Genomic DNA, 23,638 nt, shown 5'->3' with positions numbered 1-23,638 from the left:
ATTTGTACAATTGAACAGAGGACATTTCAGACTTATGAAGTGACTTTTTAATGCTGGCTGTTATCTCACCTAAAGGAGGCTTTATGGGTGTATGGTGGATGTACTGATGGTTGCAGCCTCATCACTGTAGACTCAAAGTCTTCCTCACTCAAACCTCAGCTGTCCCATCATGCGCTTGCTGTATGTCTGCTGTGATTCTGTCTGTGTGAGACAGAAGACTGAGACCTGAACAATGCGCACTGACCGCGACCATCGTCCTCTGGCGTCCTCATCAAAGCCCAAAGTGTGGCCCTCCTGTCTGCCGTTTTCTCTGCACAACACATGAACGTGAATCTTAGTGAAACCGAAAGTAGAAACGCGGATGCTCGTGGCTCTGTGGGCTTCGAGCGCTGACACGGAAGCCCGGAGTTAGCCGTGGAAACGTGGCAGTTACCGGTTCACACGAACATCTTTGATGGAAGAATAAAGGTCGCCCGCCTGCGTCCTCAGACTGAGTCCAACAGGGACTGCGGCTGTCCAAGCCAAGACAACTCAGCGACCTGCTCCAGAGAGACGCTGTAGACCGGCTGTCCTCCTCACCTGGAAAGAGGACAACAGGGCAGCGTCACCACCCTCTGAAGCAACACCTGAATGCCAAGATCCACACAGGTGAGACTGTTTGACTGTGGAAACCAACGAGTCAGACATGAGGAGTTTACAGACCTTTGAAAAGTGACGTGTACACGTTTAGGGGGACGTATCGATCACGTGACACATCAGCGATGGAAGACGTACTCACAGCTTTTACTTGAATAAAAGTAGTAATACTGCACTGTAAAACTGTACTACGCTGTAAGATGAGATAAGATAAGATAAGATATCATTTTATTAAATCCTCCTCTGGAGAAATCAGAAGGGTGTCACAAACAGCAAGTAATAATAACAGGAATAAAAAGGAGACGTAAACGAGAACAAATAGACTATAAAAAGGGATACAAAATTTAAAAAAAAAAAGCTATATATTAGTTCACTACCTACAAAATGAGTATAAGAAAAAAATTGCCAATGGAAAATTTGAAGGTCTTGCATTCAAAAGTTTAAGTTTGTGCAAAAGGTCTGAATCTGAAGTATCCAGTAACATGCGTTATAAAATAGCCTAAATTAAGTGGAGTAAACAGGAGAATATTTACCTCTGAACCATGAAGTGCCAGAAAATGGAAATACTGTCAAGTACAAGTACCTCAAAACTGTACTTATGTACAGTACTTTAGTTAATATGCTGAGTTAGATTCCACCACTGAATTTTGATGGATTTTCATTGAAGCTGGTCTGCACCTCGCTGTGTGTGTGCTCTCAAACTTAGAAACTGGAATTTGTTCACAAACATCAATGTAAAAACACCAGTTTGTGGTTTAAGGGGAATTCAGTGCAGCAGCTGTTTTAAGATGAACAACAGCTGTGCGCAGTGACGCCCTGAAGTCGTATCATCACGGTGAGGTTGGTAGATTTGGTGGCCTGTACAGAGACGTGTGCCCAAACGGGCTGAGGCAGCTTCTCAGTTTGATCCGGTGCAGCCCCGCTCAGACTTCAGTCGATGGTTCACATCTGAATGGATTCTATCTAGTATGTTACATATTAGAACGTGTATTGAACCAGACTTGTGAAACAGGAGTCATATTGTTGTAAATGAATGAGCAGACACGTAATGTCTCATCATCCTGAAACATACTGTGATCTCACAGGCAGAAAAACCTGTAATACAATGTGGAACTGGCTGGAGGTTGTGGAGACAGCACTCATCGTTTAGTTTCCAAACTAAACGACAGAGACTGAACAGAAAAGAGCTCATTCTGACAGTTAGAGTGCAGAAAAGTTTCAAGGCTCAGGTGATTGTCTGCAGCTGATGTGTTAATGGAGCCGTAACATCGGTAAGACAATGACTCTTGTGAATTTAACAATTATGTAGTTTTCTCTCTTTTTCTGCATTCACAAGTTTTTCTTCTCCTTCTTTTTCTTCTTTGCAAACACCAATCTAGAATTATGTTTTAAGACATTATACTTTAAAGGATTTGAATATTTCATTCTCTGCTTTATTTTAGGGTTGGAAACCATTTGAAAAACACAAACGCCAACATGAAGATGATGTTTTAAACGTTTCTATCTGAGATCAAGTTCAACAAAGAAAAAAGATGGAACCACAAGGAGGAAAGGCTTCCGCTTCCCTCCCTGCATGGTGTGACACAGGAAGTTGTCAGAAGACATGTGGCTCAGAAATGAACAGAAATGAGTCATTATACACGACTAACCGGTCCAGGGTGTACCCCGCCTTTCGCCCGTCGATGGCTGGGATAGGCTCCAGCACCCCCCACAACCCTGAAAGGGATGCGCAGTATAGAAAATGGATGGATGGATGGAAGGAGTCATTATACAAACATGAAGGAAGTCGTACATCCATCTCCGACAAAATGAGGACTGCAGATGAGAAGTTTTCAGAGCAGAGTGTTTGGGGCAATCTGCCCGACAAAAGGAAGGGCAGACTCCTTCAAAGATCCTCCTCGACTCCTTCCTATCCAGTCATGAGACGTCAAGAGAATGAAAAGTGGTTAAAATATAATATACTTCCTCTCCCCGTACTTCCCTTACCTTTCCCACAACAACAAAACAAGAACATCGTCTCAGCTCAGTCTGAACATCATAATGTCAGACATCAGTATCAAGAATCACTTGAACCGTCTGATTTCTCATACGACCCATCAGTCAGCAGCTGGAGTCCTGTCTACAACAGCGAAGCCGAAGGTGTGACTGTGAACACTTCAAGATCAAGAGATCAGGTTTTACCCACAACAACAGTCCATGACTCAGCACAACAACAAATCAATCAAGACCTTCAGAGCGTTTCCCAGGAAAGAGTGCCAAAATGTAAAGGCTCTCCAAAACACTTACCAAACGTTACATTTCCTCTCAACCCACCGTCCTCCTTTCCCTTCTCTGCCGGATGTGATGCAGGCAGTTCTAGGAAGATAGGTGATGCATTACAGGCAAAGAAGACAAAGTGGAATGATGACCGATATGAGTCATTATACAAAAACCAAGGAAGCCTAACTATCATCCCAGAAGAAACGACGACTGCAGATGTGAAAGTTTCAGAGGAGGGTGTTCAGAATAAGATACCACGAAAAAGGATCCACAGATTGTCTCACAGTTGTTCCTCAACCTCTCCCTCTTCCTCCAGGAGGCTTCATGATTATGAAAGCAGGTTTAAATCTAGAGGACGTCCTCTCCCCTCACTTCCCTTTCCTCTCCCACAGCAACAAATCGTCTCAGCTCAGTCTGAACATCATAATGTCAGACATCAGTATCAAGAATCACTTGAACCGTCTGATTTCTCATACGACCCATCAGTCAGCAGCTGGAGTCCTGTCTACAACAGCGAAGCCGAAGGTGTGACTGTGAACACTTCAAGATCAAGAGATCAGGTTTCACCCACAACAACAGTCCATCATGACTTAGGCATAGGACATTGTGTCACAAAGGATTATTTTAAAGTGACTGATGACCCCCTTTATTATCATAACACCCCATGTAAGAACTTACACAGTGCAGTGCCACCGTTCATGGCCAGTAATCCTTCTGTCGCTGGCCCTCCATGTCCAGAAAACAGCACTGGTGTTCTCCAAGGCCCCAGCACTGGAGACAAACAGCAAGAACAAGGAGTTCCCAATAAACTGACTCACCCAAAACCTCTGATAAATTCAGCCCCGTCCTCAGCTGCATTGAACTGGAATAGCAGAAGTCAACAGAAACCATGGCATGAAATTTTAGTTCAAAGATGCAAAGTGAAATCGTCAAGAGTGTCAGAGGGTTGCAGCCCTGGCTTTCCTAACCATTCATTTTCCTTTATAACGCCTTATAATGCTGTCCATCTGTATCCAGAAAAAAACCCTATGGTTGGCCAGGGCTCTACCTCCAAGACTGGAGTAAACCTAATAAAAGATCCATGGGGATTTCCAGTGCAGTCACAAAGTGAACCTGAAGGTGACCACAGTGCCTTTGAAGAAACAAGGTCATCGGTTACTGCTGACCACTACTCAGAAAATTCTGTACCTGTTGATACTCATCCTCAACAGCCCTCAGAGTCCTTTCAGATAATAACAGCAGATTTGCCATCCTGTAACAGTTCCTCACTGAGTCAAATAACTTCTTCAAAGAGCAAAACCTTTACACAAGAAAAGAGCTTTCCTGACACGCTGTTCAACTACAGAGAGTCCACACTGGAGAAGACTGTTGATACTGTCCCCTTAGGGTGTAGCCTTAATCTTGAGCCCTTCTCTCTAGTTCCCCCTCCTCCCTTCGAGTCCTCTTTAAGTTATAATCCCCAGAAGGGAAACTCCAAAGGTCACAGCTTCAAAAGTAAGAAAAAACATGATAAAGATTCCTTCAGTTCTGCTCCCATCATTGATTCCCCCGACTCCACGTTTAATCAGCCTGTACGTGATACACTCACAAAATCAGCAATGATAAAAAATCACCCCTCTACAGCACATGCTATGCTAGGAGTCAGTCAGGATCAAATCAGGAAAATGGAGCTGCATGCATCAGCTGGTCCTTCCACCTGTCAGCTCTCCACCAATGATGACGATAATTCAGACTCTGCTTTTTGTGACTCACCTGGTAGAACCATCCATAGCGAATCACATGCCAGCTCTGGTTGGGAAACTGAGTCTTGTAAATATGGAGACACTCATTTTCTTTCAGCTACTTCACCAACATCAGACCAGATCTTACATTTTCCAAACAGACAAAATACAGATAACTTTGATTATTCCAGTTCTACTTTCGTAATACACTCCTGCTCTCAGTCCAAAGCACCAACTGTTGCTGGTCCTCCATATCCACAGGGCAGACCTGCAGTCCTCCGGGGCTCAACTGTCTGCACTGAAGGAAGTGGAGCAGATGCATTAGAGCTGTTGTCTATGCAGTCTGACATCAAGTTAGAGGGTGACGGTGATGCTCTGATGGAAATGGAGGCATCAGTCACAGCTGTGAACAACTCAGTCACAAACACCCTGCCAATCCCTTCTGACCTCCAGACCTCCTCAGATCCTGGTTGGAGTAGAAGAGGCTACAGTTGTTTGCCTCGTTCTCACAGCATGCCGTCACTGAGTCAAACATCCTCTGCAGAGAACAAGAGCTTAACACGAGCAAAGAGCTCACCTGACGCGCTGTTAAAAAGCAGCTGTGAGGAGTTCACACCTGATATCACTGCTGATGAAGACGAGGAGACCTACAGCTTCCGGTGCTCCTGCCCAGGCCTGTACCAGTGCAGTGTGACAGGCCTGGTGTTCCACATGGACGGAGAAGGGGACGTGGTTTACAGGACTGTCCCTTGGAACGGGACGCTTCTGTCCCAGCACCACAAGCGACCTGCAGGACCCCTGTTTGACATCAAATGTGTGCAGCAGTCTGTGCGTCAGCTTCATCTCCCACACTGTGAGATCCTGTCCACAGGGGGGCGTCACCTCCTGTCAGCTGCTCATGAGAGTGATGAGGGCGTAGAGTTTATCACCCCTCATGAGGTCACAGAAACTCACGTCATCATCGACATCACAGGCTTTTCTGCTTTCGGTAATGTGAAGGATGAAGACTCACCAGCTGAGCCGGTGCGAGCGCTGGTTCTGCTGTTCTACAGGCCCCCGGCCGATCCTGACCCCACGTCCGTCCTCAATGTGTTGTTGCTGCCGAGGAACGTGGTGCTGCGGGATGTGCTGCGCACCAGGAAGAAGTTAGTGGGAGACGAGAGCTACATAGAGACGTCCCCGCACTGTAAACTGCAGCCCAAGCAGGAATACGCTCTGTCCACTTGTCCTGAAGACGAGTCCGTTCTAGTTCAACCGACAGAAGCGGAGTTTGACTGTGACGACTATGACAACTACTTCCCATCGTTCCAGGTGAATTTCGAGAAGATGGTGAAACATATGAAGCTGCTGCTGAGAGAAGCCAACAGCTCCTACAGCGTCTGGGAAAGACGAGTCTGTCTTTGGTCCTCTGGAGGGAAAAGGTCCTGCGGGCCGAGCGCTCTGAATCTCCCTCCCAATGAGAAGCTGTTGGACGTGCGGAGCAGCTTCATCGATGGGATATCAGGACCTGTCCTCAAAAGTCTGCTGGACAGACTGCTGGAGACAAAGGTGATGACGGATTCTGAGAGGGAGTCAGCGGACGACATGCCGAACAAAAGAGACAAAGCTCGCTGTGTTATCGACACAGTGAGGAAGAAAGGTGAAGCTGCCAGTTCAGAGATGATTGAGTTTCTGCGTGAGGCCGACCCCTTCCTCTGTGAACACCTTGGCCTGATCTGAAGCTACGTGAGCAGCTCGTTCATACGTACATACGGTTTAAGAGTTTCGTCTGCAAGAGATACTGAACACAAATCCCCAGTGTGTTTATAAAATGTGTAAATGCTTCAAATGTATCTGATTAAACATTCACAGTATTGTTTTAAATGGATCTAAAATGTAAGAGCTAAAGAGAGCAGAGTGTGGCTGACAAGTTAATTGGTTTCCTGTTGCTGATGCTGTGTGAACTAGTTTATGTGCTTCAAAGAATCTCCCTGATTTATTTGTACAAAATAAACATGAGAGGAGACTTAGAGGAGGTTTAGAGCCATCTGCTGGCTGACAGGAGGGCCACATAACAATCACACCACAAGGTCCATTTAGTGCTGGTTCTGGAGCTTTTGATTGTGTCAAACACTTCCCTGAGCTCATGGTGACCCTGTGGTTTCCCCCCTTTCTGTTTTCTGGTGTCCTTCCTCCTCCTTTATGTTACCTGAGTGTCTTCTTCATAGCTGATTATAATGTAGCTGACTGATGTTAACTCTTTGATGTTTTTTAATGCATTGTAATCAAAAAACAGCTGAGAAAAAATATAATAGTTGAAATGTAATACTCCCTTTACTTCAGCTATAATTTAATTTAATTTTAAGCACCCCTCCACTCAAAAAATGTCTTATTTTTACTTCACTTGTGTGTCTGTCTATACATGGAATTCACCTCTATCTTCCCTCTCTCTATATATATGTATACATTTGGCTGTATCTGGTATTTTTAAACAGTTAATACTAATTTTTTTTACATGTATTTTTACATACTTTCATGTCAGAGACAATTGATTGTTTGTGTTTATTGACAGTGTAATCAGCGTGTAATACTGTAATCTGTGTTGATGATAATAAAGTTTTTTAAATGGAAAAGTCCCATCAGACACAAAATTTGGTGCCACCCAGAGTATTTTCTGCATGTCCTCGAACATGTTTAGAGGCAAAGAAATAAATGTATTTTGATTCATAGTCCATTTTTTCCTTTGTCCATGAACGCAACATGATGACAGTTTCGATCTGTCAGCCAATGGCTGTTCAGAAGGGGCGGGGTTAAATAAACTTGCCGACCCTTGCCCTTGCTGGCTGTGGCCATAGAATCTAATTGATTTCGTGAAGTCACTGTTTTGCAGCCTTCGTGTGTGTTTTGTTGACAAAATATCGCCATTTATGATTTACAAATTTACATTACTATTAAAACCGAGGCTGTCTAGCACGAGATGAGCAGGTAACAGCAGTGTACGTGCTGTCACCTGAGCTGTCCGCAGATATTGTCTGAAAGTTGACAATATGAAGGTTGACAATATGCCTTCAGATGGCCAGAACATAACCTAAATACAGAGCCAGCTCTGAAGAGATTTTCGACTTAATTTCAGACAGCATAAGATTAACAAAACGTTTTTAAAACGACATGAATATGACAACTGACATGCGTCTCCAGTACTGGTAGAAATTTTTATATTATGTACGGTCGCTGTTAATTTAGCTGTTAAATAACCTATTTTGTAGTTTTATTTCAGTGACATATGAGAGAACAAAGGGAACCTGTCCACATGTCTCCGTTGCAGGCCCCCCCCAGCGCAATTCAAAGTCTCATTGGCTAACACCGTTTAACAGCTCGACCTATAGCGAGACACCACACTGGGAAGCCCTAACGTCAGCTTCTGTGATTGGCCCAAACGTTTGGCGCCTCTTGAATCCACTGCAGCCGTAGTGGGCGGTGAGTGCGAGACGGTGAACAGTTTGAACCTTATCTGTGCTGAGGCGGAAACATTGAAATTGGACAAATTGTTTACAGGCAGGGTGAAATTAAACGGCGTGATTACCACCCATAAACACGGTGTGTTTTGTGTGAAAGCCGGGGCTAAAGTGGTGAAACGGCAGCTTTTTTTGTTTGCCGGCTCTGGGTACGTTAAGCCGGTGTCGAGCAAAGTGATTCGCTCCCTCCTTCTGAGCTAAGTGCTAGCTAGCCGCCAAGCTAACGTTGCAGCTAGCCGGAACACGGAGCCAGCTAATCCCCAACACAAAGGACGACTTTGCCAGTGTTTGTCATATCGATCCCGGATCACCCCGTTGAATGAGGACTGAGCCTCCTGTGCAGGTAGGAGAAGCTGTCAGTGCTGCTGTCTTTATTTCCAGCGCTTTCGTTGCGATTCAAATGACCCGGGTCTGCTCTTGATGCTTTGTGGGTGCCTCAATCTTTGTTAACTAACCAACTGTTAGCTAGCTCGCCGGGGTGTCGTGCCAAATTTTGTATACCTGTCAGAACTGAGTCCCTCGTAAAGATGGCAACTTTCTAAACGTAGTTTGTGGGAAGAAAACATCCACGACAGACAGTAAATGAAGTCTTTAATCTGTAGAGCCACGGCGAGGCGGTTTGTATGCTAGGAAAAACAGTTAGAGGGGATGCAAACTTGGCACGACATCGGCAAGCTATCGTTAGCTTGAAGCTTGCTTGTTGTTTGTAGCTAGCTCGCCCAGTGGTCGCTCAGAATGCTCGTTGATACGATTCTGAACCAGACTTGTTTATGTTGTTACCCAACTAAACCTCTTTCTGGACGTTTCAGTAACGTTAAATTGTACTAGTTTACTGACATCTTAGACGGACAGCAACGATCTTTGTGGAGGGGTTTCTTCAAACCCGGGTGATTATTGAAATTAATAAAGTGATCGACCCTTCACATACTAATGTCAGCATCAACATGTGTTTTTTGAGGCATTGTCTCATCTTGCTTGTTGGAAAAAAGAGTTACAGTTCTACTAAAATTACCCTTTTGTCTAACATGCCTTGTGAGTACAAGATTCACTCACAGCATGAAATAAACTGGAAGAATGGAGTCAACCAAAGTGCTGACACATGACCCAGGAAGCGTTTGTCCGACCTGCGAGAGTGAAGTCAAACAGCCACACGTTGATAAGGAGTTTCATATAAACTCAGTTGCCAGCTTTTAGGTACACCAAACCAGCCCTCCAGTAAATATTACCTTCATGAAAACGATGGTATGGTGTTGTTTCAGCTTTCTGGTCATTTTTAATTGTGTAGTTTGTGGTGCCCTTGAGTTGTTCCATTACACTGAGTGGTGGTTTAATATTCTGTGTATCAGTAAGGGTAGATTAGATGTTAACAGGTATGTCTCTGACTGGCAGCTGAGTGTGCTGTAAGATCTTATTGGCAGGAATGATGCATAATAACTTGGAAATTGCCAGCAAAACATATTTGGATTGGCAGAGGGATTCACTAAAACACTCCATTTTTATTTTAATACTTGGCTGCTTCTGATCTCAGCTCAGTCTGTGGTTTGAAGGTTAAGTACGTCAAAATGTGTGTAACCACTGCTGTCCTCCACATTTCCGACAATCTGACACATGGCTCACCAGCATGTCTCCATGACAGCCGCCTGACATGTCTAATCGAAAGTGTGAGATTTCAATCAGACCAGCCAGGCTGGTAGGCAGCGACTCGCGCTGACTAACACGGTGGCAAATGGATCTCGCTGCTACATGTGAACGCACAACTGTTGTAATTTACACAGAGAGTGGTGAAAGAACAAAGAAGTGAACACGTGGATTTCCTGTTCAGCTTCCCCCAGTGCACAGCGGGCTTGGCAAAGAGGACAGGAAAATCCGGTCACCTGCGTTTCAACCATCTTCAGTGTTGACACGTGAACGCAGAACTGAAAACTGAACAGAAGCTGTTTTTTATATTGTTGCTGTGAGTCTTTTAGCCAACCAGACATTTGAATCACAGCCCAGATTTTGTTTTTCCCCCTCAAATTAAATAGAAAGCTAAATGAAGATATAATGGTAGCTGAGTCTGATGATTGTGCTGTCTTTTAACATGGTGATCTGAGGCCTCTGCATTGCTCTGTGTCAGTTTAATTAGACTATGCTGTGGTCATATTGAGACTCCCCTGTCCATATCTTAGATGAAGTTCTATAAAGTCTTCAGATTTATGGAAGTTATGCTATGTGGCAGCACCATTACTCTAAGATCTTCCCCTCAGTTGCATGTCTGTGGGCTCTGTGTTTGTACATCTGTATTTCAGGCCTGTGTGTGTGCAGTTTTGTTGTTGAGGAATAGGGTTGGTCTTTGCAAAATGGGTTAAAATCAATTGCTGTGTAGCAGACTTTGTATTGATTGCACCAGTATTGGAGCACTGCTTATATCAGCAGGTGGAGGATAATCATCAATACAAAAGTCTCAAATGTGGAAGTGATGAATACATGAAAGGCTGGTGGAACTGGAGCTAATCAAAAGCAGGCCTTCATGTGGCCATGGTGTTGGTTTCCTTATGTTTCAGGCCCTAAATCTGGTCAAGAGCTGCGAGTCCCTGCAAAGACTGAAAATACGAAATGTGAAGGCGTTCAGTGTGTGTTCACTGTCTTCCTCCTTCTGTTTGGCTGCAGGTTGATCATGGTGCTGACAGGGAAGCGCTCGGAGAAGGGTCCTGCCTGCTGGAAGAGGAGGGTGAAGTCTGAGTACATGAGGCTTCGGCAGCTCAAACGCTTCAGACGGGCCGATGAGGTCAAGGTTTGTCCACACATGGACCTTCACACTCAGCAGATGTTCACCCAAGTCGACTAAGGGAGTGGTGTTAAAACAGGCTGATTCACTGTAGCATTCAACTGTATTACGATGATGCAAATAAAAATGGAATAATATATGTTATCACCTGCCAAAATACTGGTATGTGCGATTAGTCATTTATTACAGTGTCATAATTGTCAGCTGTTGTCTACCTCTCTCCTTTAACCTTAGCAACAACAAAACGCATGAACTGAGTATAGATGTAAAAACTGCAGTAAACTCTTCCAGTTCACTGTTTCCACATGTAAAACAGCTCTAGATTAAGAAGGGAAACAGTCTTCACCACAGGGTCCGTTAAGCTGCTGCTCTGGAACTGAAGCACATGATAAGATAAGAAAATCTGTTATTGATGCCACAGCGGGGACATCTGCCGTGTTACAGCAGCAAAGAAGGTGCAATAACAAGAAGAATCAGTTAGAAAAGTTTTAAAGATGCAGGAAATGATAGATAAGTAAAGAATATAATGGTTCAAACAGGAAAAACCGACAGTGCATGTAGGAAGTACTGATTGATGTTGATACTGCACATGAGTGAATTTACCAGTTTCGGTGTGTTTGGTCTACTGGGATCAGTTTGGATTGTCCAGCGTGAGAGCAGCAGGAAGGAAGGAGCTGCAGTATCTGCAGGTGACGCAGCTCCTGAAGGAGCTTTCCAGGGCTATCAGAGGGTCCTGCATGGGGTGGGATCATCAGGGATGGAAGCTTAGCCTTCATCCTCCTTTCTCCCACTGCCTCGACCAGGTCGAGCGGGCACCCCAGGCCAGAGCTGTCCTTCTAAACCAGTCTGTTCTAAGCTGATCTGATAACTCCTCTGTTCTTAACTGCTCTTCATCGACAGATGATGGAGTTTGCGCAGTTGACCTGAGTGCTGGATTTTCAACTTTTTCTTATTTTCTGTGGTCTCTAACCTTTGGTAAAACTAAGCTAAGCCGCTGCACGTTACGATCACTAATGTGAGGACTAGACAGTAAAATCATACTCTTCGTCGTTCTTTTATAAGAAGTCTTCAATCATGAAAAGTGGCAACAGGAAATATCAAGCTTGCATGCCAGCGTTGCTAGCACTCTCATTTCCTCTCTACGTCAGCAGCATTTTTAGCTCTCCCTGTGAGGACGTCTCAAAGTTACACAGGCCCAAATCCAGTCATTAGATCTATGAAAAATGTCAGTGTAAAAGTACATGTAAGGTGTGAAATGGTTCAGATGGAGAACAGCTGGTACTCTGAAATCTGGCTGGCACTTGTGGAAACCTGCTTCTGTACATCAGTAATCACACGATGGCACTTTGAACGGCAGTAATGTTTTTCCTCTTTTTGGTGCATAAATCTCAGTCAGTGTTTTAGCAGTGTTAGCCAGCACCTGTCAAGTGATGGCACATTTTGGCTGATAAGTTTTCTCTCTTTTCTTTCTTGCATCTCTTTCAGAGCATGTTCAACACCAACCGTCAGAAGATCATGGAGCGAACTGACATTTTGAACCAGGAGTGGAAGACCAGGCGGATCCAGCCGGTTCACATCATGACGTCTGTGGGCTCCTTAAGGGGCACCCGAGAGGTCAGCAGAGTAACGCTCTTCTCAGTGCGCTGACATGTGGGAAAAGCCTCTGAAGGTGTTCTGACTCTGCCTTGTCTCTGCTGCCCTGTGCAGTGCACGGTGGACAGTGGTTTCTCTGAGTTCCGCAGGCAGGTCATCCCTCTGAAGACTCTGAACGCTGTGGCCTCAGTCCCGGTCATGTACTCGTGGTCGCCGCTGCAGCAGAACTTCATGGTGGGTGTAAACATGTAACAGCTGCACGACGTGAAAATCAGAGCGTAAAACGTGCTGTGGAGTATTTTTGTGGCTAGTTGTGAAACAAAAGCATCAGTGATTGGTCAGTGGTTGGGACCATTTTAAGCACAGATGTCTCTCTGTGTCTGCGTTCTGTCCTTGCATCAGGTGGAGGATGAGACGGTGCTCCATAACATCCCCTACATGGGAGACGAGATCCTGGACCAGGACGGTACTTTTATAGAAGAGCTGATCAAGAACTACGATGGAAAGGTCCACGGGGACAGAGGTGAGGATCAGCGGTTCGTAACGTGAGGATGAAAACTTCTCACTGGAGTAGTTTTCTTAATGGTTGAAGGAACAAGGTAGTTTTTTCTGCACCGGCTTTATATTGACACAGATTGTATCAACATCTCAGTGTGTATTCAGACTGAAAATAGCACCGTGTTAAACATACACTCGGGGTGTGTGTGTGTTTTCTGTTTGATGGCCGAGGCGGAGTCTTGCTGGATTGACTCGCTGTGAGACCCGCTGCAGAGACGACGCAGAGGACGCATACCTTCACGCTCAATAAAACGTTTGGTGTGTGTCTCGTGTTTCGCAGAGTGCGGCTTCATCAATGATGAGATATTCGTGGAGCTGGTCAGCGCTCTGGCACAGTACAGTGACAACGAGGATGATGAGGAGGAGGAAGAACAGGACTTCAAGGTAGACAAAATGGAGTTGTGTGACAGCAAGGAGCATCCAGAGGACCCCCGCAAGGACGGGCTCATGAACAATGAGAGTAAGTCATCACGGGGACGCCGGTGATCATCATCCGTTCACGTGAATGTGGTGACAGCATGCAGCCATCTTTGTTTGAGTGTTTTCTGCCGCTTTAATCCTTCATGAGACTTTTAAATATTACATTGTTTTGATGCACTTTCAATGCAAACATGCTGAATTTCAGAGACAAACCAGAAAAGCAGCTCCTGGTAAAGTGTAATGGTGCTGGATGCAGCTCCAGCTCTGCCTTTGTATTCGATATGTGTATTACCAGAAAGCAGACGCACATACGTCGAGATGCTGCTTGACTCTGTGTGTGTCATGAAACACTTTGAGTTGCTGTAACTGAACTGAGCGTCGCTAACTAAACCTTGGGCGAGGTGAGCCTAAAGCGTGGCTTCAGCTTGTCACTGTGCTAGAACGTTTTCTCCCGCCATGTTTAAAAACACAACAGAGGACAGCGGCTGCAGGAGGCGTGGCCGAGTGGTTTGTGCCACGGGGGTCAGGGGACATGGGGGGCTGGTTGACCACCACTCAGTGCAGCCTGCACAGAGATGTGGAGGTGGAAGTCAGACCTAAGCAGCCGTCTGTCAGACTCTCAAGGTTTAAAAAGACATAAGCGCCACACACGACCGCTCTGATTTTAAAGAACTGTTAAAGATAGAAATACCCAGTTTTCCTCTTTTCTTGGTGGCTGAACATCGTTTGTGAGCTTGTGAGCTTTAAATGAAAACATACCTGGCAGCGCTGATGCAAAGCGTGTGCGTGTGCGTGTGCGTGTGTGTGTCATCTCCAGGCCGAAGCAGCAGCGACAGCACCAAGAAGTTTCCCTCTGACAAGATTTTTGAAGCCATCTCCTCCATGTTCCCTGACAAGGGCTCCACAGAGGAGCTCAAAGAGAAGTTAGTGGGTTTGTTTGTTCGTGTGTGAGTGTGTTGGTGTTGTGTGACAATAACAGAGGCACAAATTCATTTATACGCATAGACTTTCATCTTTTTGTTTATCAGCAATGTTAAATGTTTCAAAATCTACTTTTGACTTTTTAAATCGTCTTTTCTAATTAACTTTATTGTAAAGTGTCCTGCCGGCATTTTTGACCACATTTAGAGTCCTTTTGAAAATATTTGTGTGAATGCTGAAATTTATATTGGCTGTTTGTGTGACGTTGAACATGAACATGTTATATTTATATTCATGTATACATGTTATATATGAATATTAATGATATACTAAACTCCTGGTTTGACTGAAGTCTTTTATTCATTTCAATTCCAGTTGATTTTTGAAGATTAGATCAGATGATTACCAATAATCTCAGGCTTTGAGAGGAGAACCGTCTCTTTTTGTTCCACAGATTAGCAGCGATCATGTACTTTTACCTTTTGACAAACCTTTTAGCGTCTCTTCCTGAACTCCAGCTGGTGATTTTACACTTCATGTGGTTTGACTGGACCACAAATAACAATAACAACATCTACACAACACCCACCACCGTTACTGACCATCGGTCAACGCCCACATGTCACATGTCTGCACGTTGCTGTGAGAAGAGGCACAGGTGCAAAGATCAACTGATCGTGGATCAGTCAACTGAAAATCTGGTTCACCCAGTCCCACAACGTGCTGTCTGTTTATCTTTGCACCACGGTCAAATATTTAGACGTGAAGTTTGAATGGAAGCCTCTGCTATTGTGACAAAACTAAGTGTGTGTGTGTGCGTGCGTGCGTGCGTGTGCGCGCCCCAGTGCACATATCAGGTTTCTACACAGCTGAGGAAGACTTCAATGTTCAGATCAGACTGATTGATTGCAGACGTCCTGAAGAGTGTTGTGGTGGAAATGTGCAGCGACAGACTGTTAGTGCTAAATCTCCCTGTTAGTGACTCACATGATTATGAGTTTGACAGAAACGCAGTAGAAACCCTGGAGTGTGCACGTGTGTTTTAATGTGTTTCTCTTTCATAGTTCATGACTTAAAGCAGCTTTGATGTCTCTCTGTCTGTCCCTCCCTCTGTCTGTCTGTCCCTCCCTCTGTCTGTCCGTCCGTCAGGTACAAGGAGCTGACGGAGCAGCAGCTGCCCGGCGCTCTGCCCCCTGAATGCACGCCCAACATCGACGGGCCGAACGCTCGCTCCGTGCAGCGCGAGCAGAGCCTGCACTCCTTCCACACTCTGTTCTGCAGACGCTGCTTCAAATACGACTGCTTCCTCCACCGTGAGCACACACTAAGGCTGAATCCCATTTCACCTCTTGGCCCTCCCCCTCCGTTTTGCGCGTTCACGTGGAGGGGTAGGAGTGTCCCAATTCCCATTATGACGGAGGGGTAGGGGGAAGTGGTAGGGCTATGTACCCCTCCAAACGGAGATTTTTCCGAGGCACACTCCAAACAGAGGGGTACGACAGATTTCTCAGAATGCCTTGCAAGACCGGTATTTTCTCCATGAACGAAGTTTTAAAATGTACGAAAACCACTTTATTGTCTATTTTAACATTGTTTCAATGTGTAGTGGGCATTTTCCTCGTAAAAAAACCCCCGAAAAAAATCGATAGTAGTCAAGGCTTCAGTTACGTGGTTACCGTTGCCAGGCTGAATGCCACTAGCGGTGCTCTGTGGGCAGCCTGATAATCTGCAGTGATAACGTTATCAATAATACCTTTGGCAACCTCGCTGCTGGTATTCAGTTACATAGACAGCGTTGTGGGATACAACATGCAGGAATGTCATACACAAATTGAATGTGACGGTAGCATTAGCTTATCGCATCTGCCAACGTAAGAGGCAGCGGCGACTACTGATGACGTACGCGATTGTCGAAGGGGTGTCCCAATTCGGAGGGGTTGACTTTCGGCCCTACCCCTTGGCACTCCGTTTCAAGGGGCAAGGGACAAGGGGTAGGGCTAAGGGGTAGGGGTAGAAAAGAGAAATGGGATTCACCCTAAAGCTCTTCTCAGGCATAACGTGGCGTTAACGTGCTACAATGACCTTTCTCTGAAGAGTGAGGATGCACTGAGCCAGTCTGCTGGACTGGCATCTGCATAAAGCAGAGCAGGTTTTTACTCTGGCACCGTCGCTATTATTCAGTCAGATCAGGACACTGAGTGAGTTTTGGGCTCCGCAGTAAAAATCCTGAACTCAAAATATGTCGCCACATAAATAATAACTCACAGCTTCCACTTGCAGTTGAGAGGTGATTTGTACTTTGATATTTGGTCATGTTACTTAACACAAAGAAAAAGGAGAGAGGTATTGAGGTGTTAAAGTTGGGGAATAGAGCGCTGTTATTGGCCAGCGACCTGAGTTTAAACTCAGGCCTCACAGGTTATTTAATAAATGTGGTCTGAGCATCTTTTTAACAGGCGGCTTGTTTGTTAAATGTTTTACTCTCGTTTCTCCTCTTTTAGCTTTCCATGCAACTCCAAACACCTACAAGCGCAAGAACCTGGAGAACCTGGTGGACAGTAAACCCTGCGGCCTGGACTGCTACATGTACCTGGTACAGGTGTGTAGGATTCATTCATAACGGCATCACAGTGTTCGTTGTTGACCTCATCTCGCTCTGCGTCCACCTGCACGGGTCTATCAGACACATGTGACTGAAAGTGTGACAGAATATGACTTTGGCTGCTCCGTCACCACCAGCAGATGTTTAGTGTACTGGTGTTTCACGCAGGACGGGATGGTGAGCGAGTACCCGGCCGGCGTGGTCGCTGAGCGGGCCAAGACGCCCTCTAAACGCACGGTGGGCCGTCGCCGCGGTCGACTGCCGAACAGCAACAGCCGGCCCAGCACCCCCACCGTTTCCTCGGAAACCAAAGACACGGACAGCGACCGCGAGGGCAGCAAAGAAGACGAGCGAGACAACGACAAAGACGACGACGACAAGAAGGACGAAAACACCAGCAGCTCAGGTACAGTCTCCCCTCGTTGGGTCGCCTGCCACTGAAGTTCAGTTCTTTTTGGCAGTGAATGTCCTCATAGGCTCCTTGGAAAAGCCAAACAACACCCAACATTCAAGGTTTCTACAGCTGCTCTTTGTTAACAGCAGCAACGGTGGAACCGGACGAACTAAAAGTCTGTTTTGTGTCTGAAGAGCCGTGAAGGTTACTCAGATCAGACAAACAGCGGCTCCTTCAGCTCAACCAGTTTTAGTTGCTCGCTCTTCAGAAGCCTCTCGTCCAGAGCGAGACCTCCTGTCCTAAACGCTGTGTGGTGTGTGTGCAGAGGGAAACTCGCGGTGTCAGACGCCAGTGAAGATGAAGCTGAGCGTTGAGGCTGAAGCGGTGGAGTGGAGCGGCGCTGAAGCCTCTCTGTTCAGGGTTCTCATCGGGACGTACTACGACAACTTCTGCGCCATCGCACGGCTCATCGGCACCAAGACCTGCAGACAGGTGAGCCGCCCGGGACTGACGCTGGATCATCCATTTCTGATGCACTTTATTAGACTTCTAGTCAATAGCATCCTCACAGGTAAACTAAAGCTACGGGGAAAAGGAATAAATGCATATGTTTTAGTTACGACACATAAGAGACATTTAGCAGCTTACTGTAGTTCAGTAAACACTTCTCTTCACTCAAAACGCTGCACTGCTGTCTAATGTTTTATATTAAATGTGAAGACAAAACGAAGTGTGATGGACGCACACAGTCCAAACCGGCACCTCGACTCTGTCCTGCAGGTTTACGAGTTCAGGGTCAAAGAGTCGAGCATCATCGCTCGGGCTCCCGCTGAAGACGAGGACACACCGCCGAGAAAGAAGAAGAGGAAACACAGACTGTGGGCCACTCACTGCAGAAAGATCCAGCTGAAGAAAGGTCAGAGGTCAATTCAGCACTTCTTAGTTTATTCGTGTAAAAGAACTCAAACATGGCAGGTTTGGAGTGAAACACATGAAATGAAAAGGCTGAAAGTTTAACGCTGTGGTAGAGTAACTGTGAGGCTGTAATGCTCGTAAATATCAGACAGCAAACACACTTCAGCTGCTTTAAAATCTCCAGTTCATCAGGATCTAAGTGAAATCTGAGCTGATCTTTGTTGAATTATGACCTGTGGCTGAAAACACGTGAGCGCGTCCTCAGCGTCGATGCTGTCCACACAGAAATAAACACTCGTCTGCACCTCTTCTCCACAGATGGCTCGTCCAATCATGTGTATAATTACCAGCCATGTGACCACCCGCGGCAGCCCTGCGACTCCTCGTGTCCCTGCGTCACCGCTCAGAACTTCTGCGAGAAGTTTTGCCAGTGCAGCTCTGAGTGTGAGAACAGACGTTCCTGATGGTTCCTGCAGTAATTCATCAGAAATGAAGCGACTTCGCTCTGACGTGTTTCCTTTTGGTGTGCGGCTGCAGGTCAGAACCGCTTCCCCGGCTGTCGCTGCAAAGCTCAGTGTAACACCAAGCAGTGTCCCTGCTACCTGGCAGTGAGGGAGTGTGACCCCGACCTCTGCCTGACCTGCGGCGCCGCCGACCACTGGGACAGCAAGAACGTGTCCTGCAAGAACTGCTCCATTCAGAGAGGCGCCAAGAAGGTACCACAGTGTTCACCGAGCTGATCCTACCAGACACACGCTTTTCTCCTCAGAACGTCCAACATGTCCGCCTGTTGCTGAGTATCTGCAGCACATTCTCACCTGTTTCTCTGTCTCTCAGCACCTGCTGCTGGCCCCGTCAGACGTGGCAGGTTGGGGCATCTTCATCAAGGAGCCGGTTCAGAAAAATGAGTTCATCTCTGAGTACTGTGGAGAGGTAGGACGCCACTGTCAGAGACACGGAGGCGTGAGGGGTCAGCTGGCCTCAGTTTGGATCATCTTAGAGAGTTTCTTAGTGGAGGGGGGTCACTGGGTTCATGTTCCTCTGACGCCTCCGTTATTTCTGATGAGTTTGTCTGTAAAGATGCACTGTTCACCTCTGACAGGAAGAAATGCAAAAACAATCTGTGTGTGAGGCTGAGCTCCCTCCATGTGTTTAACAGACACCTCCAAAGTTTGTTAAAGTACAAAATCCCAAATGCTGCAAAGATCTGATCTGGTTTTGAACCCTCTCCATCTTAAACCTAAATGTTTGTTGGACTTCTGTCGTCACAGATTATCTCTCAGGATGAAGCAGATCGCAGAGGGAAAGTCTACGACAAATACATGTGCAGCTTCCTCTTCAACCTCAACAACGGTAACACACTCACACACACACACACACACACACACACACTCACACACTGGAACATTTGAGAAGAACAGAGGCTGAGAAGCTTTATCAAAGGGATAAACTGAAGATCTGAACATGTCACTCCAACACGAAGTTTTCTTTTCTCCACAGACTTTGTTGTCGATGCCACGAGGAAAGGCAACAAGATCCGCTTTGCCAACCATTCTGTCAACCCCAACTGCTATGCAAAAGGTAAGCAGCTGTTGGAGAGATGAGGCGTTTGTGTTCACGCTCGGACGTCGTTAATTCTCGTGTCGCTGTCACGCTCTCTCCTCCGCAGTGATGATGGTGAACGGGGATCACAGGATAGGAATCTTTGCTAAGAGAGCCATCCAGACCGGAGAGGAGCTCTTCTTTGACTACAGGTCGGTGACGCCCACAGTTTGACTCTTTTACCTTCACCACGACAAAGAAAAATAATCAGCAAATTAATCAGTAATTGTGTGTGTGTGTGTGTGTGTGTGTGTGTGTGTGTGTGTGTGTGTGTGTGTGCGTGCGTGCGTGCGTGCGTGCGTGCGTGCGTGCGTGTGTGTGTGTTTGCGTGTGTGCGCGCGCCCGGCAGGTACAGCCAGGCTGACGCGCTGAAGTACGTCGGCATCGAGCGTGAGATGGAGATCGCCTGACTCAGACTTCTACCTCCTGTGGATCGACGACACAAAGGCCTTACACTCAAACACAAACACACCTTCACTTCAGGAAATGTTGTCAAAATGCTAGAAAGCTTCAGGAAAACTGGGAATATTTGAAGCAGAATTTTGATGCTGTTTTTTGTTCTTTGCCACCTTTTTTCTTTTTTTGAAACTTTTCATATCTGTTCCTCGTTTTTCTTCTCGTGATTTTTCTTCTGTCAACAAACCTTCCTGTCCTGTCGAGGCGGAGTCTCACATTCATAAATCCTCCCTCAGCTGAAGCTGCAGATCACCAACAAACTGACTTTGTGGTTTTTTTTTTAAATCGGCGCGTTCGGAGACGAACCCGCGACGCGTCTGCTTTTCCAGTCAAGCTTCAGGGACCAAAATCCTCCACCAGCCGCTCTCACAGCTGACTGGACTCTGGACTTTGTGCTGTGTGCCACACGTGGGTCAGCTGTGTGTGTGTGTGTGTGTGTGTGTGTGTGTGTGTGTGTGTGTGTGTGTGTGTGTGTGTGTGTGTGTGTGTGTGTGTGTGTGTGTGTGTGTGTGTGTGTGTGTGTGTGTGTGTGTGTGTGTGTGTGTGTGTGTGTGTGTGTGTGTGTGTGTGTGTGTGTGTGTGTGTGGAGTGTGAACACACACTCCTCAGAGTGCCAGATCACTGTCTGTCCGTTAATCAGGAGGCTGCTCACAAAGCGGCGAGTGAAGCCAGTGAGAGCTGAGATGATCGGACAGTCGAGTCCAGCGCATCAAGTGTGGTCATTGTCCAAAACCCAAAAGTACTCAGATTAGAAAGATGTAAAGCAAAATCCTCACACTTATGAAGCTGGAAGCAGCAAATTTCAGCTCTTTGCTGTTATCAAATTAGTTGCTGATTAACTGAGAAAAAGGAAATTGGAGGCGAGGGCGACTCAGACTCACGATGCCTTCAGGGTCTACTGAAAAAGTCCTGTTTTATCCTGTCACATTGCAACGTCATGTCACTCAGACACCAGCACGCGTCCTCAGATCAGAGACGACTGAACGCTGCCGATGGACACGAGACGGCTCGTTTGCAGACTCCTGCCTCCACGTTTTTGGAGCTGGAGACGACTCTGCTTTGTGACGCCGCCTCTGCTTCAGGTGCTAATGTGAAAACAGAACCAGCGCTACTTCACCGCCGCGGGAAACTGGGCCGCAGACGGACACCTCGAAGCTTGACGTCTGGGTGGAGTTTGAGTTTCCTGTCGTGAACGTTCGCTGTCTCCTCGCCAAGCAGCGCTGCTTTTACCAAACTCAATCAAACCACGCGGACGCCGACGAAGCTTTTGGTTCATGTTCTCCTCTGACGCTCGGCTCCACTCACACTGACCCGCCCGCTTCGTTTCCCACGTCTCTGCGTCACGTCGGGTCGTTTTCAGTCATCATTACAGAACTGATGTCACTCAATTATCTACGTTCAAAGTGCTGATCTGGAATCAGAGTTTCAGTCTTCGTGGAGCTGAAACTTGTTCACACAGGATCTGGAGTTCGGCTCAGAAATCCTTCCTGTGGTTTGTTGGAATCAGCGGCTCCAGAAGCCAAAAAGATTCAGTTGAAAATGGTGGAAAACTCCCAAACGCAGCAGATCTTTGGCAGCCAAACAATCAGTGATTGAAACTGAATTTTCAGTCTTTTGAAAGATCGACTCACTTTGTTTCAGCTTCAGATCTGATAAACTAACTCAACACTTGAAGGAAAATGTCCATCACAGCTTCCCCCCGTGGCGTCCTCAGTGTCTGACGCCCTCATGTCTCATTGACCAATCTGATGAATCAGTCGTCGCTTTTCTGTCCATCGACTTGTTTCAGCTCGTCTGAAGCTCCAGAACAAACGAATTGTTTCAGTTTCCAGAGTCAGAATGAACTCAAGCTCAGGTCAACACGTTGTTTCCCAGATTTCCAGGTGTCTCTGTATAAAATGACGTTTGATCTGTTTAAGCTCCTTCCTGGTGATGATTGTCCCTCAGTCCTGCTCGACTGATCATGAGCTTCGCTTTCCTGTGAGACGGCAGCTGATTGTCTCCTGTGAGCAGCTGAACCAGAGACAGTTCAGCGTTTCCTCGTGAAATGAGTGGAAAGCGGCGTCAGACGCTCGTTCGAGTGACGTCAGTACGAGTGGAGCTCTTCGTAGAACATGAATCAGTGCTGAGGCGTCTTAACCCTGCGGTGTCCCACGCTCTGCTGTGCCTTGAGTCCCTAACAGAACACTCATTGGTCCCGTCTGTCCCACTGTCTGCATGATGAAGACGTTTTCAGGGTCCTCTGGGACTCCTCCCTCCTCCCGTCTGTCTGGTGCTCCCTGTGGAGGACCTCCAGCGCCTGTACTGCCTCCTCCACGTGATGTCCAATCAGTGTCGTGTCCTCTTGTTAAATAAGCCTTTGAAAACGTACAACAATCACACTTTGACTCTCCGTCTTTTCTGATGTGAATTCTGGTGCTCAGAAGACTCCCGCAGCCTCTCGGCCCGGCGTCCGGCCGACTTGAAGCAATACCAGCCTGTCTTTTCTCTTTTCTTTGCTCCCGCTGAGGAGACGTTCCTGTTCGAGCGCCACCTTTTGACTTCATGCCTGTAATTTATTGCACGCTTCACGGAGACGGACGGGGGGGACGTCTCGTGCTGCTGTGGCGTCTGCAGTCGATGGATGAAAGACTTCAGGGGCTCTGGAACTCGGTGCTTCACTCGCAGGGTTCCTGCACATGTCCTGAACGGGACTTTGGCTTCGATCCGTCAGCTGGTGACGTTCGTGTGCATGAAAACACAATCTGATGAACGTCTCAAACAGACGTGTGCAGGAACCCTTTGGTTTTTACTGCTGACTCAGTTGAGCCTTCCTGCGTCCCTGACCTCCCCACAGCGTGGATGCATTTAAGGACCACCTTAAACCAGTGATTCTCAGCTTTTTCCACCCCAGACGAACTCGTCAGCAGCTGTTTTCATGTCCCCCGGTGAAATCAGCTCCTGTGAGTTTCTTTACAGACTCACTGATGTTGAAGACTAATTACGAACCAGCAGCTCTCAAAGGTCGGCGGCTGCGTGTCATCTGTGATTGGAGGGCTGGGTAACAAAGTAAGAGCCAATCAGGAACAAATCAGAGCTTTGAAGCCTCTGCAGGTTTGTCAAAGTGTTGGAACATGAGTTCGTGTGAAGCAGAGGCACTCGTGCAGAGTTTCCCGCCCTGGCTGCAGCTTACCTTTGGCTTCAGACGTCCGCCTGCGTCGGACGTTTCACTCTTCTTGTCAAACCAGGACCACTTTTTTCCTCTGATGACACAGGTGCTGATTTTGTAATGTTTACAGGGATTTTGTTGTTCGAAGTGAT

General features: G+C 46.7%; 2 protein-coding genes across 2 annotated transcripts; both read left to right on the top strand.

Annotated features, from left to right (window-relative positions):
* Positions 1–5,109: 5,109 nt before the first annotated feature.
* Positions 5,110–6,335, top strand: LOC139346677 (caspase recruitment domain-containing protein 8-like). The gene has a single exon (XM_070985887.1). The coding sequence runs from the start codon at positions 5,130–5,132 to the stop codon at positions 6,333–6,335; it is 1,206 nt and encodes a 401-aa protein (XP_070841988.1). The 5' UTR covers positions 5,110–5,129.
* A 1,732-nt stretch (positions 6,336–8,067) lies between these two features.
* On the top strand, positions 8,068–20,832 carry ezh2 (enhancer of zeste 2 polycomb repressive complex 2 subunit). Its single transcript, XM_070985909.1, has 19 exons — positions 8,068–8,453; positions 10,760–10,883; positions 12,363–12,491; positions 12,585–12,704; positions 12,873–12,993; positions 13,309–13,488; positions 14,266–14,371; positions 15,519–15,682; positions 16,871–16,968; positions 17,140–17,377; positions 17,691–17,857; positions 18,146–18,281; positions 18,599–18,724; positions 18,818–18,996; positions 19,118–19,213; positions 19,552–19,633; positions 19,781–19,861; positions 19,950–20,034; positions 20,232–20,832. Exons 2-19 carry the CDS (start codon positions 10,767–10,769, stop codon positions 20,290–20,292), a joined length of 2,286 nt encoding a protein of 761 aa, XP_070842010.1. The 5' UTR covers positions 8,068–8,453; positions 10,760–10,766; the 3' UTR covers positions 20,293–20,832.
* The last annotated feature ends 2,806 nt before the right edge of the window (positions 20,833–23,638 follow it).

This window comes from Chaetodon trifascialis, chromosome 18 (assembly GCF_039877785.1).
Source record: "Chaetodon trifascialis isolate fChaTrf1 chromosome 18, fChaTrf1.hap1, whole genome shotgun sequence".
NCBI classification, from domain to species: Eukaryota; Metazoa; Chordata; class Actinopteri; order Chaetodontiformes; family Chaetodontidae; genus Chaetodon; species Chaetodon trifascialis.
This window is presented reverse-complemented; position numbering and strand designations above follow the sequence as displayed.

Excerpts from the sequence above, each read along its gene's own strand:
- LOC139346677 (XM_070985887.1), top strand. The coding sequence starts at position 5,130 with ATGCCGTCACTGAGTCAAACATCCTCTGCAGAGAACAAGAGCTTAACA.
- ezh2 (XM_070985909.1), top strand. The coding sequence starts at position 10,767 with ATGGTGCTGACAGGGAAGCGCTCGGAGAAGGGTCCTGCCTGCTGGAAG. Across the intron at positions 12,492-12,584 it reads CCTTAAGGGGCACCCGAGAG|TGCACGGTGGACAGTGGTTT; the intron begins GTCAGCAGAGTA and ends TGCCCTGTGCAG. Across the intron at positions 19,862-19,949 it reads CCCCAACTGCTATGCAAAAG|TGATGATGGTGAACGGGGAT; the intron begins GTAAGCAGCTGT and ends TCTCCTCCGCAG.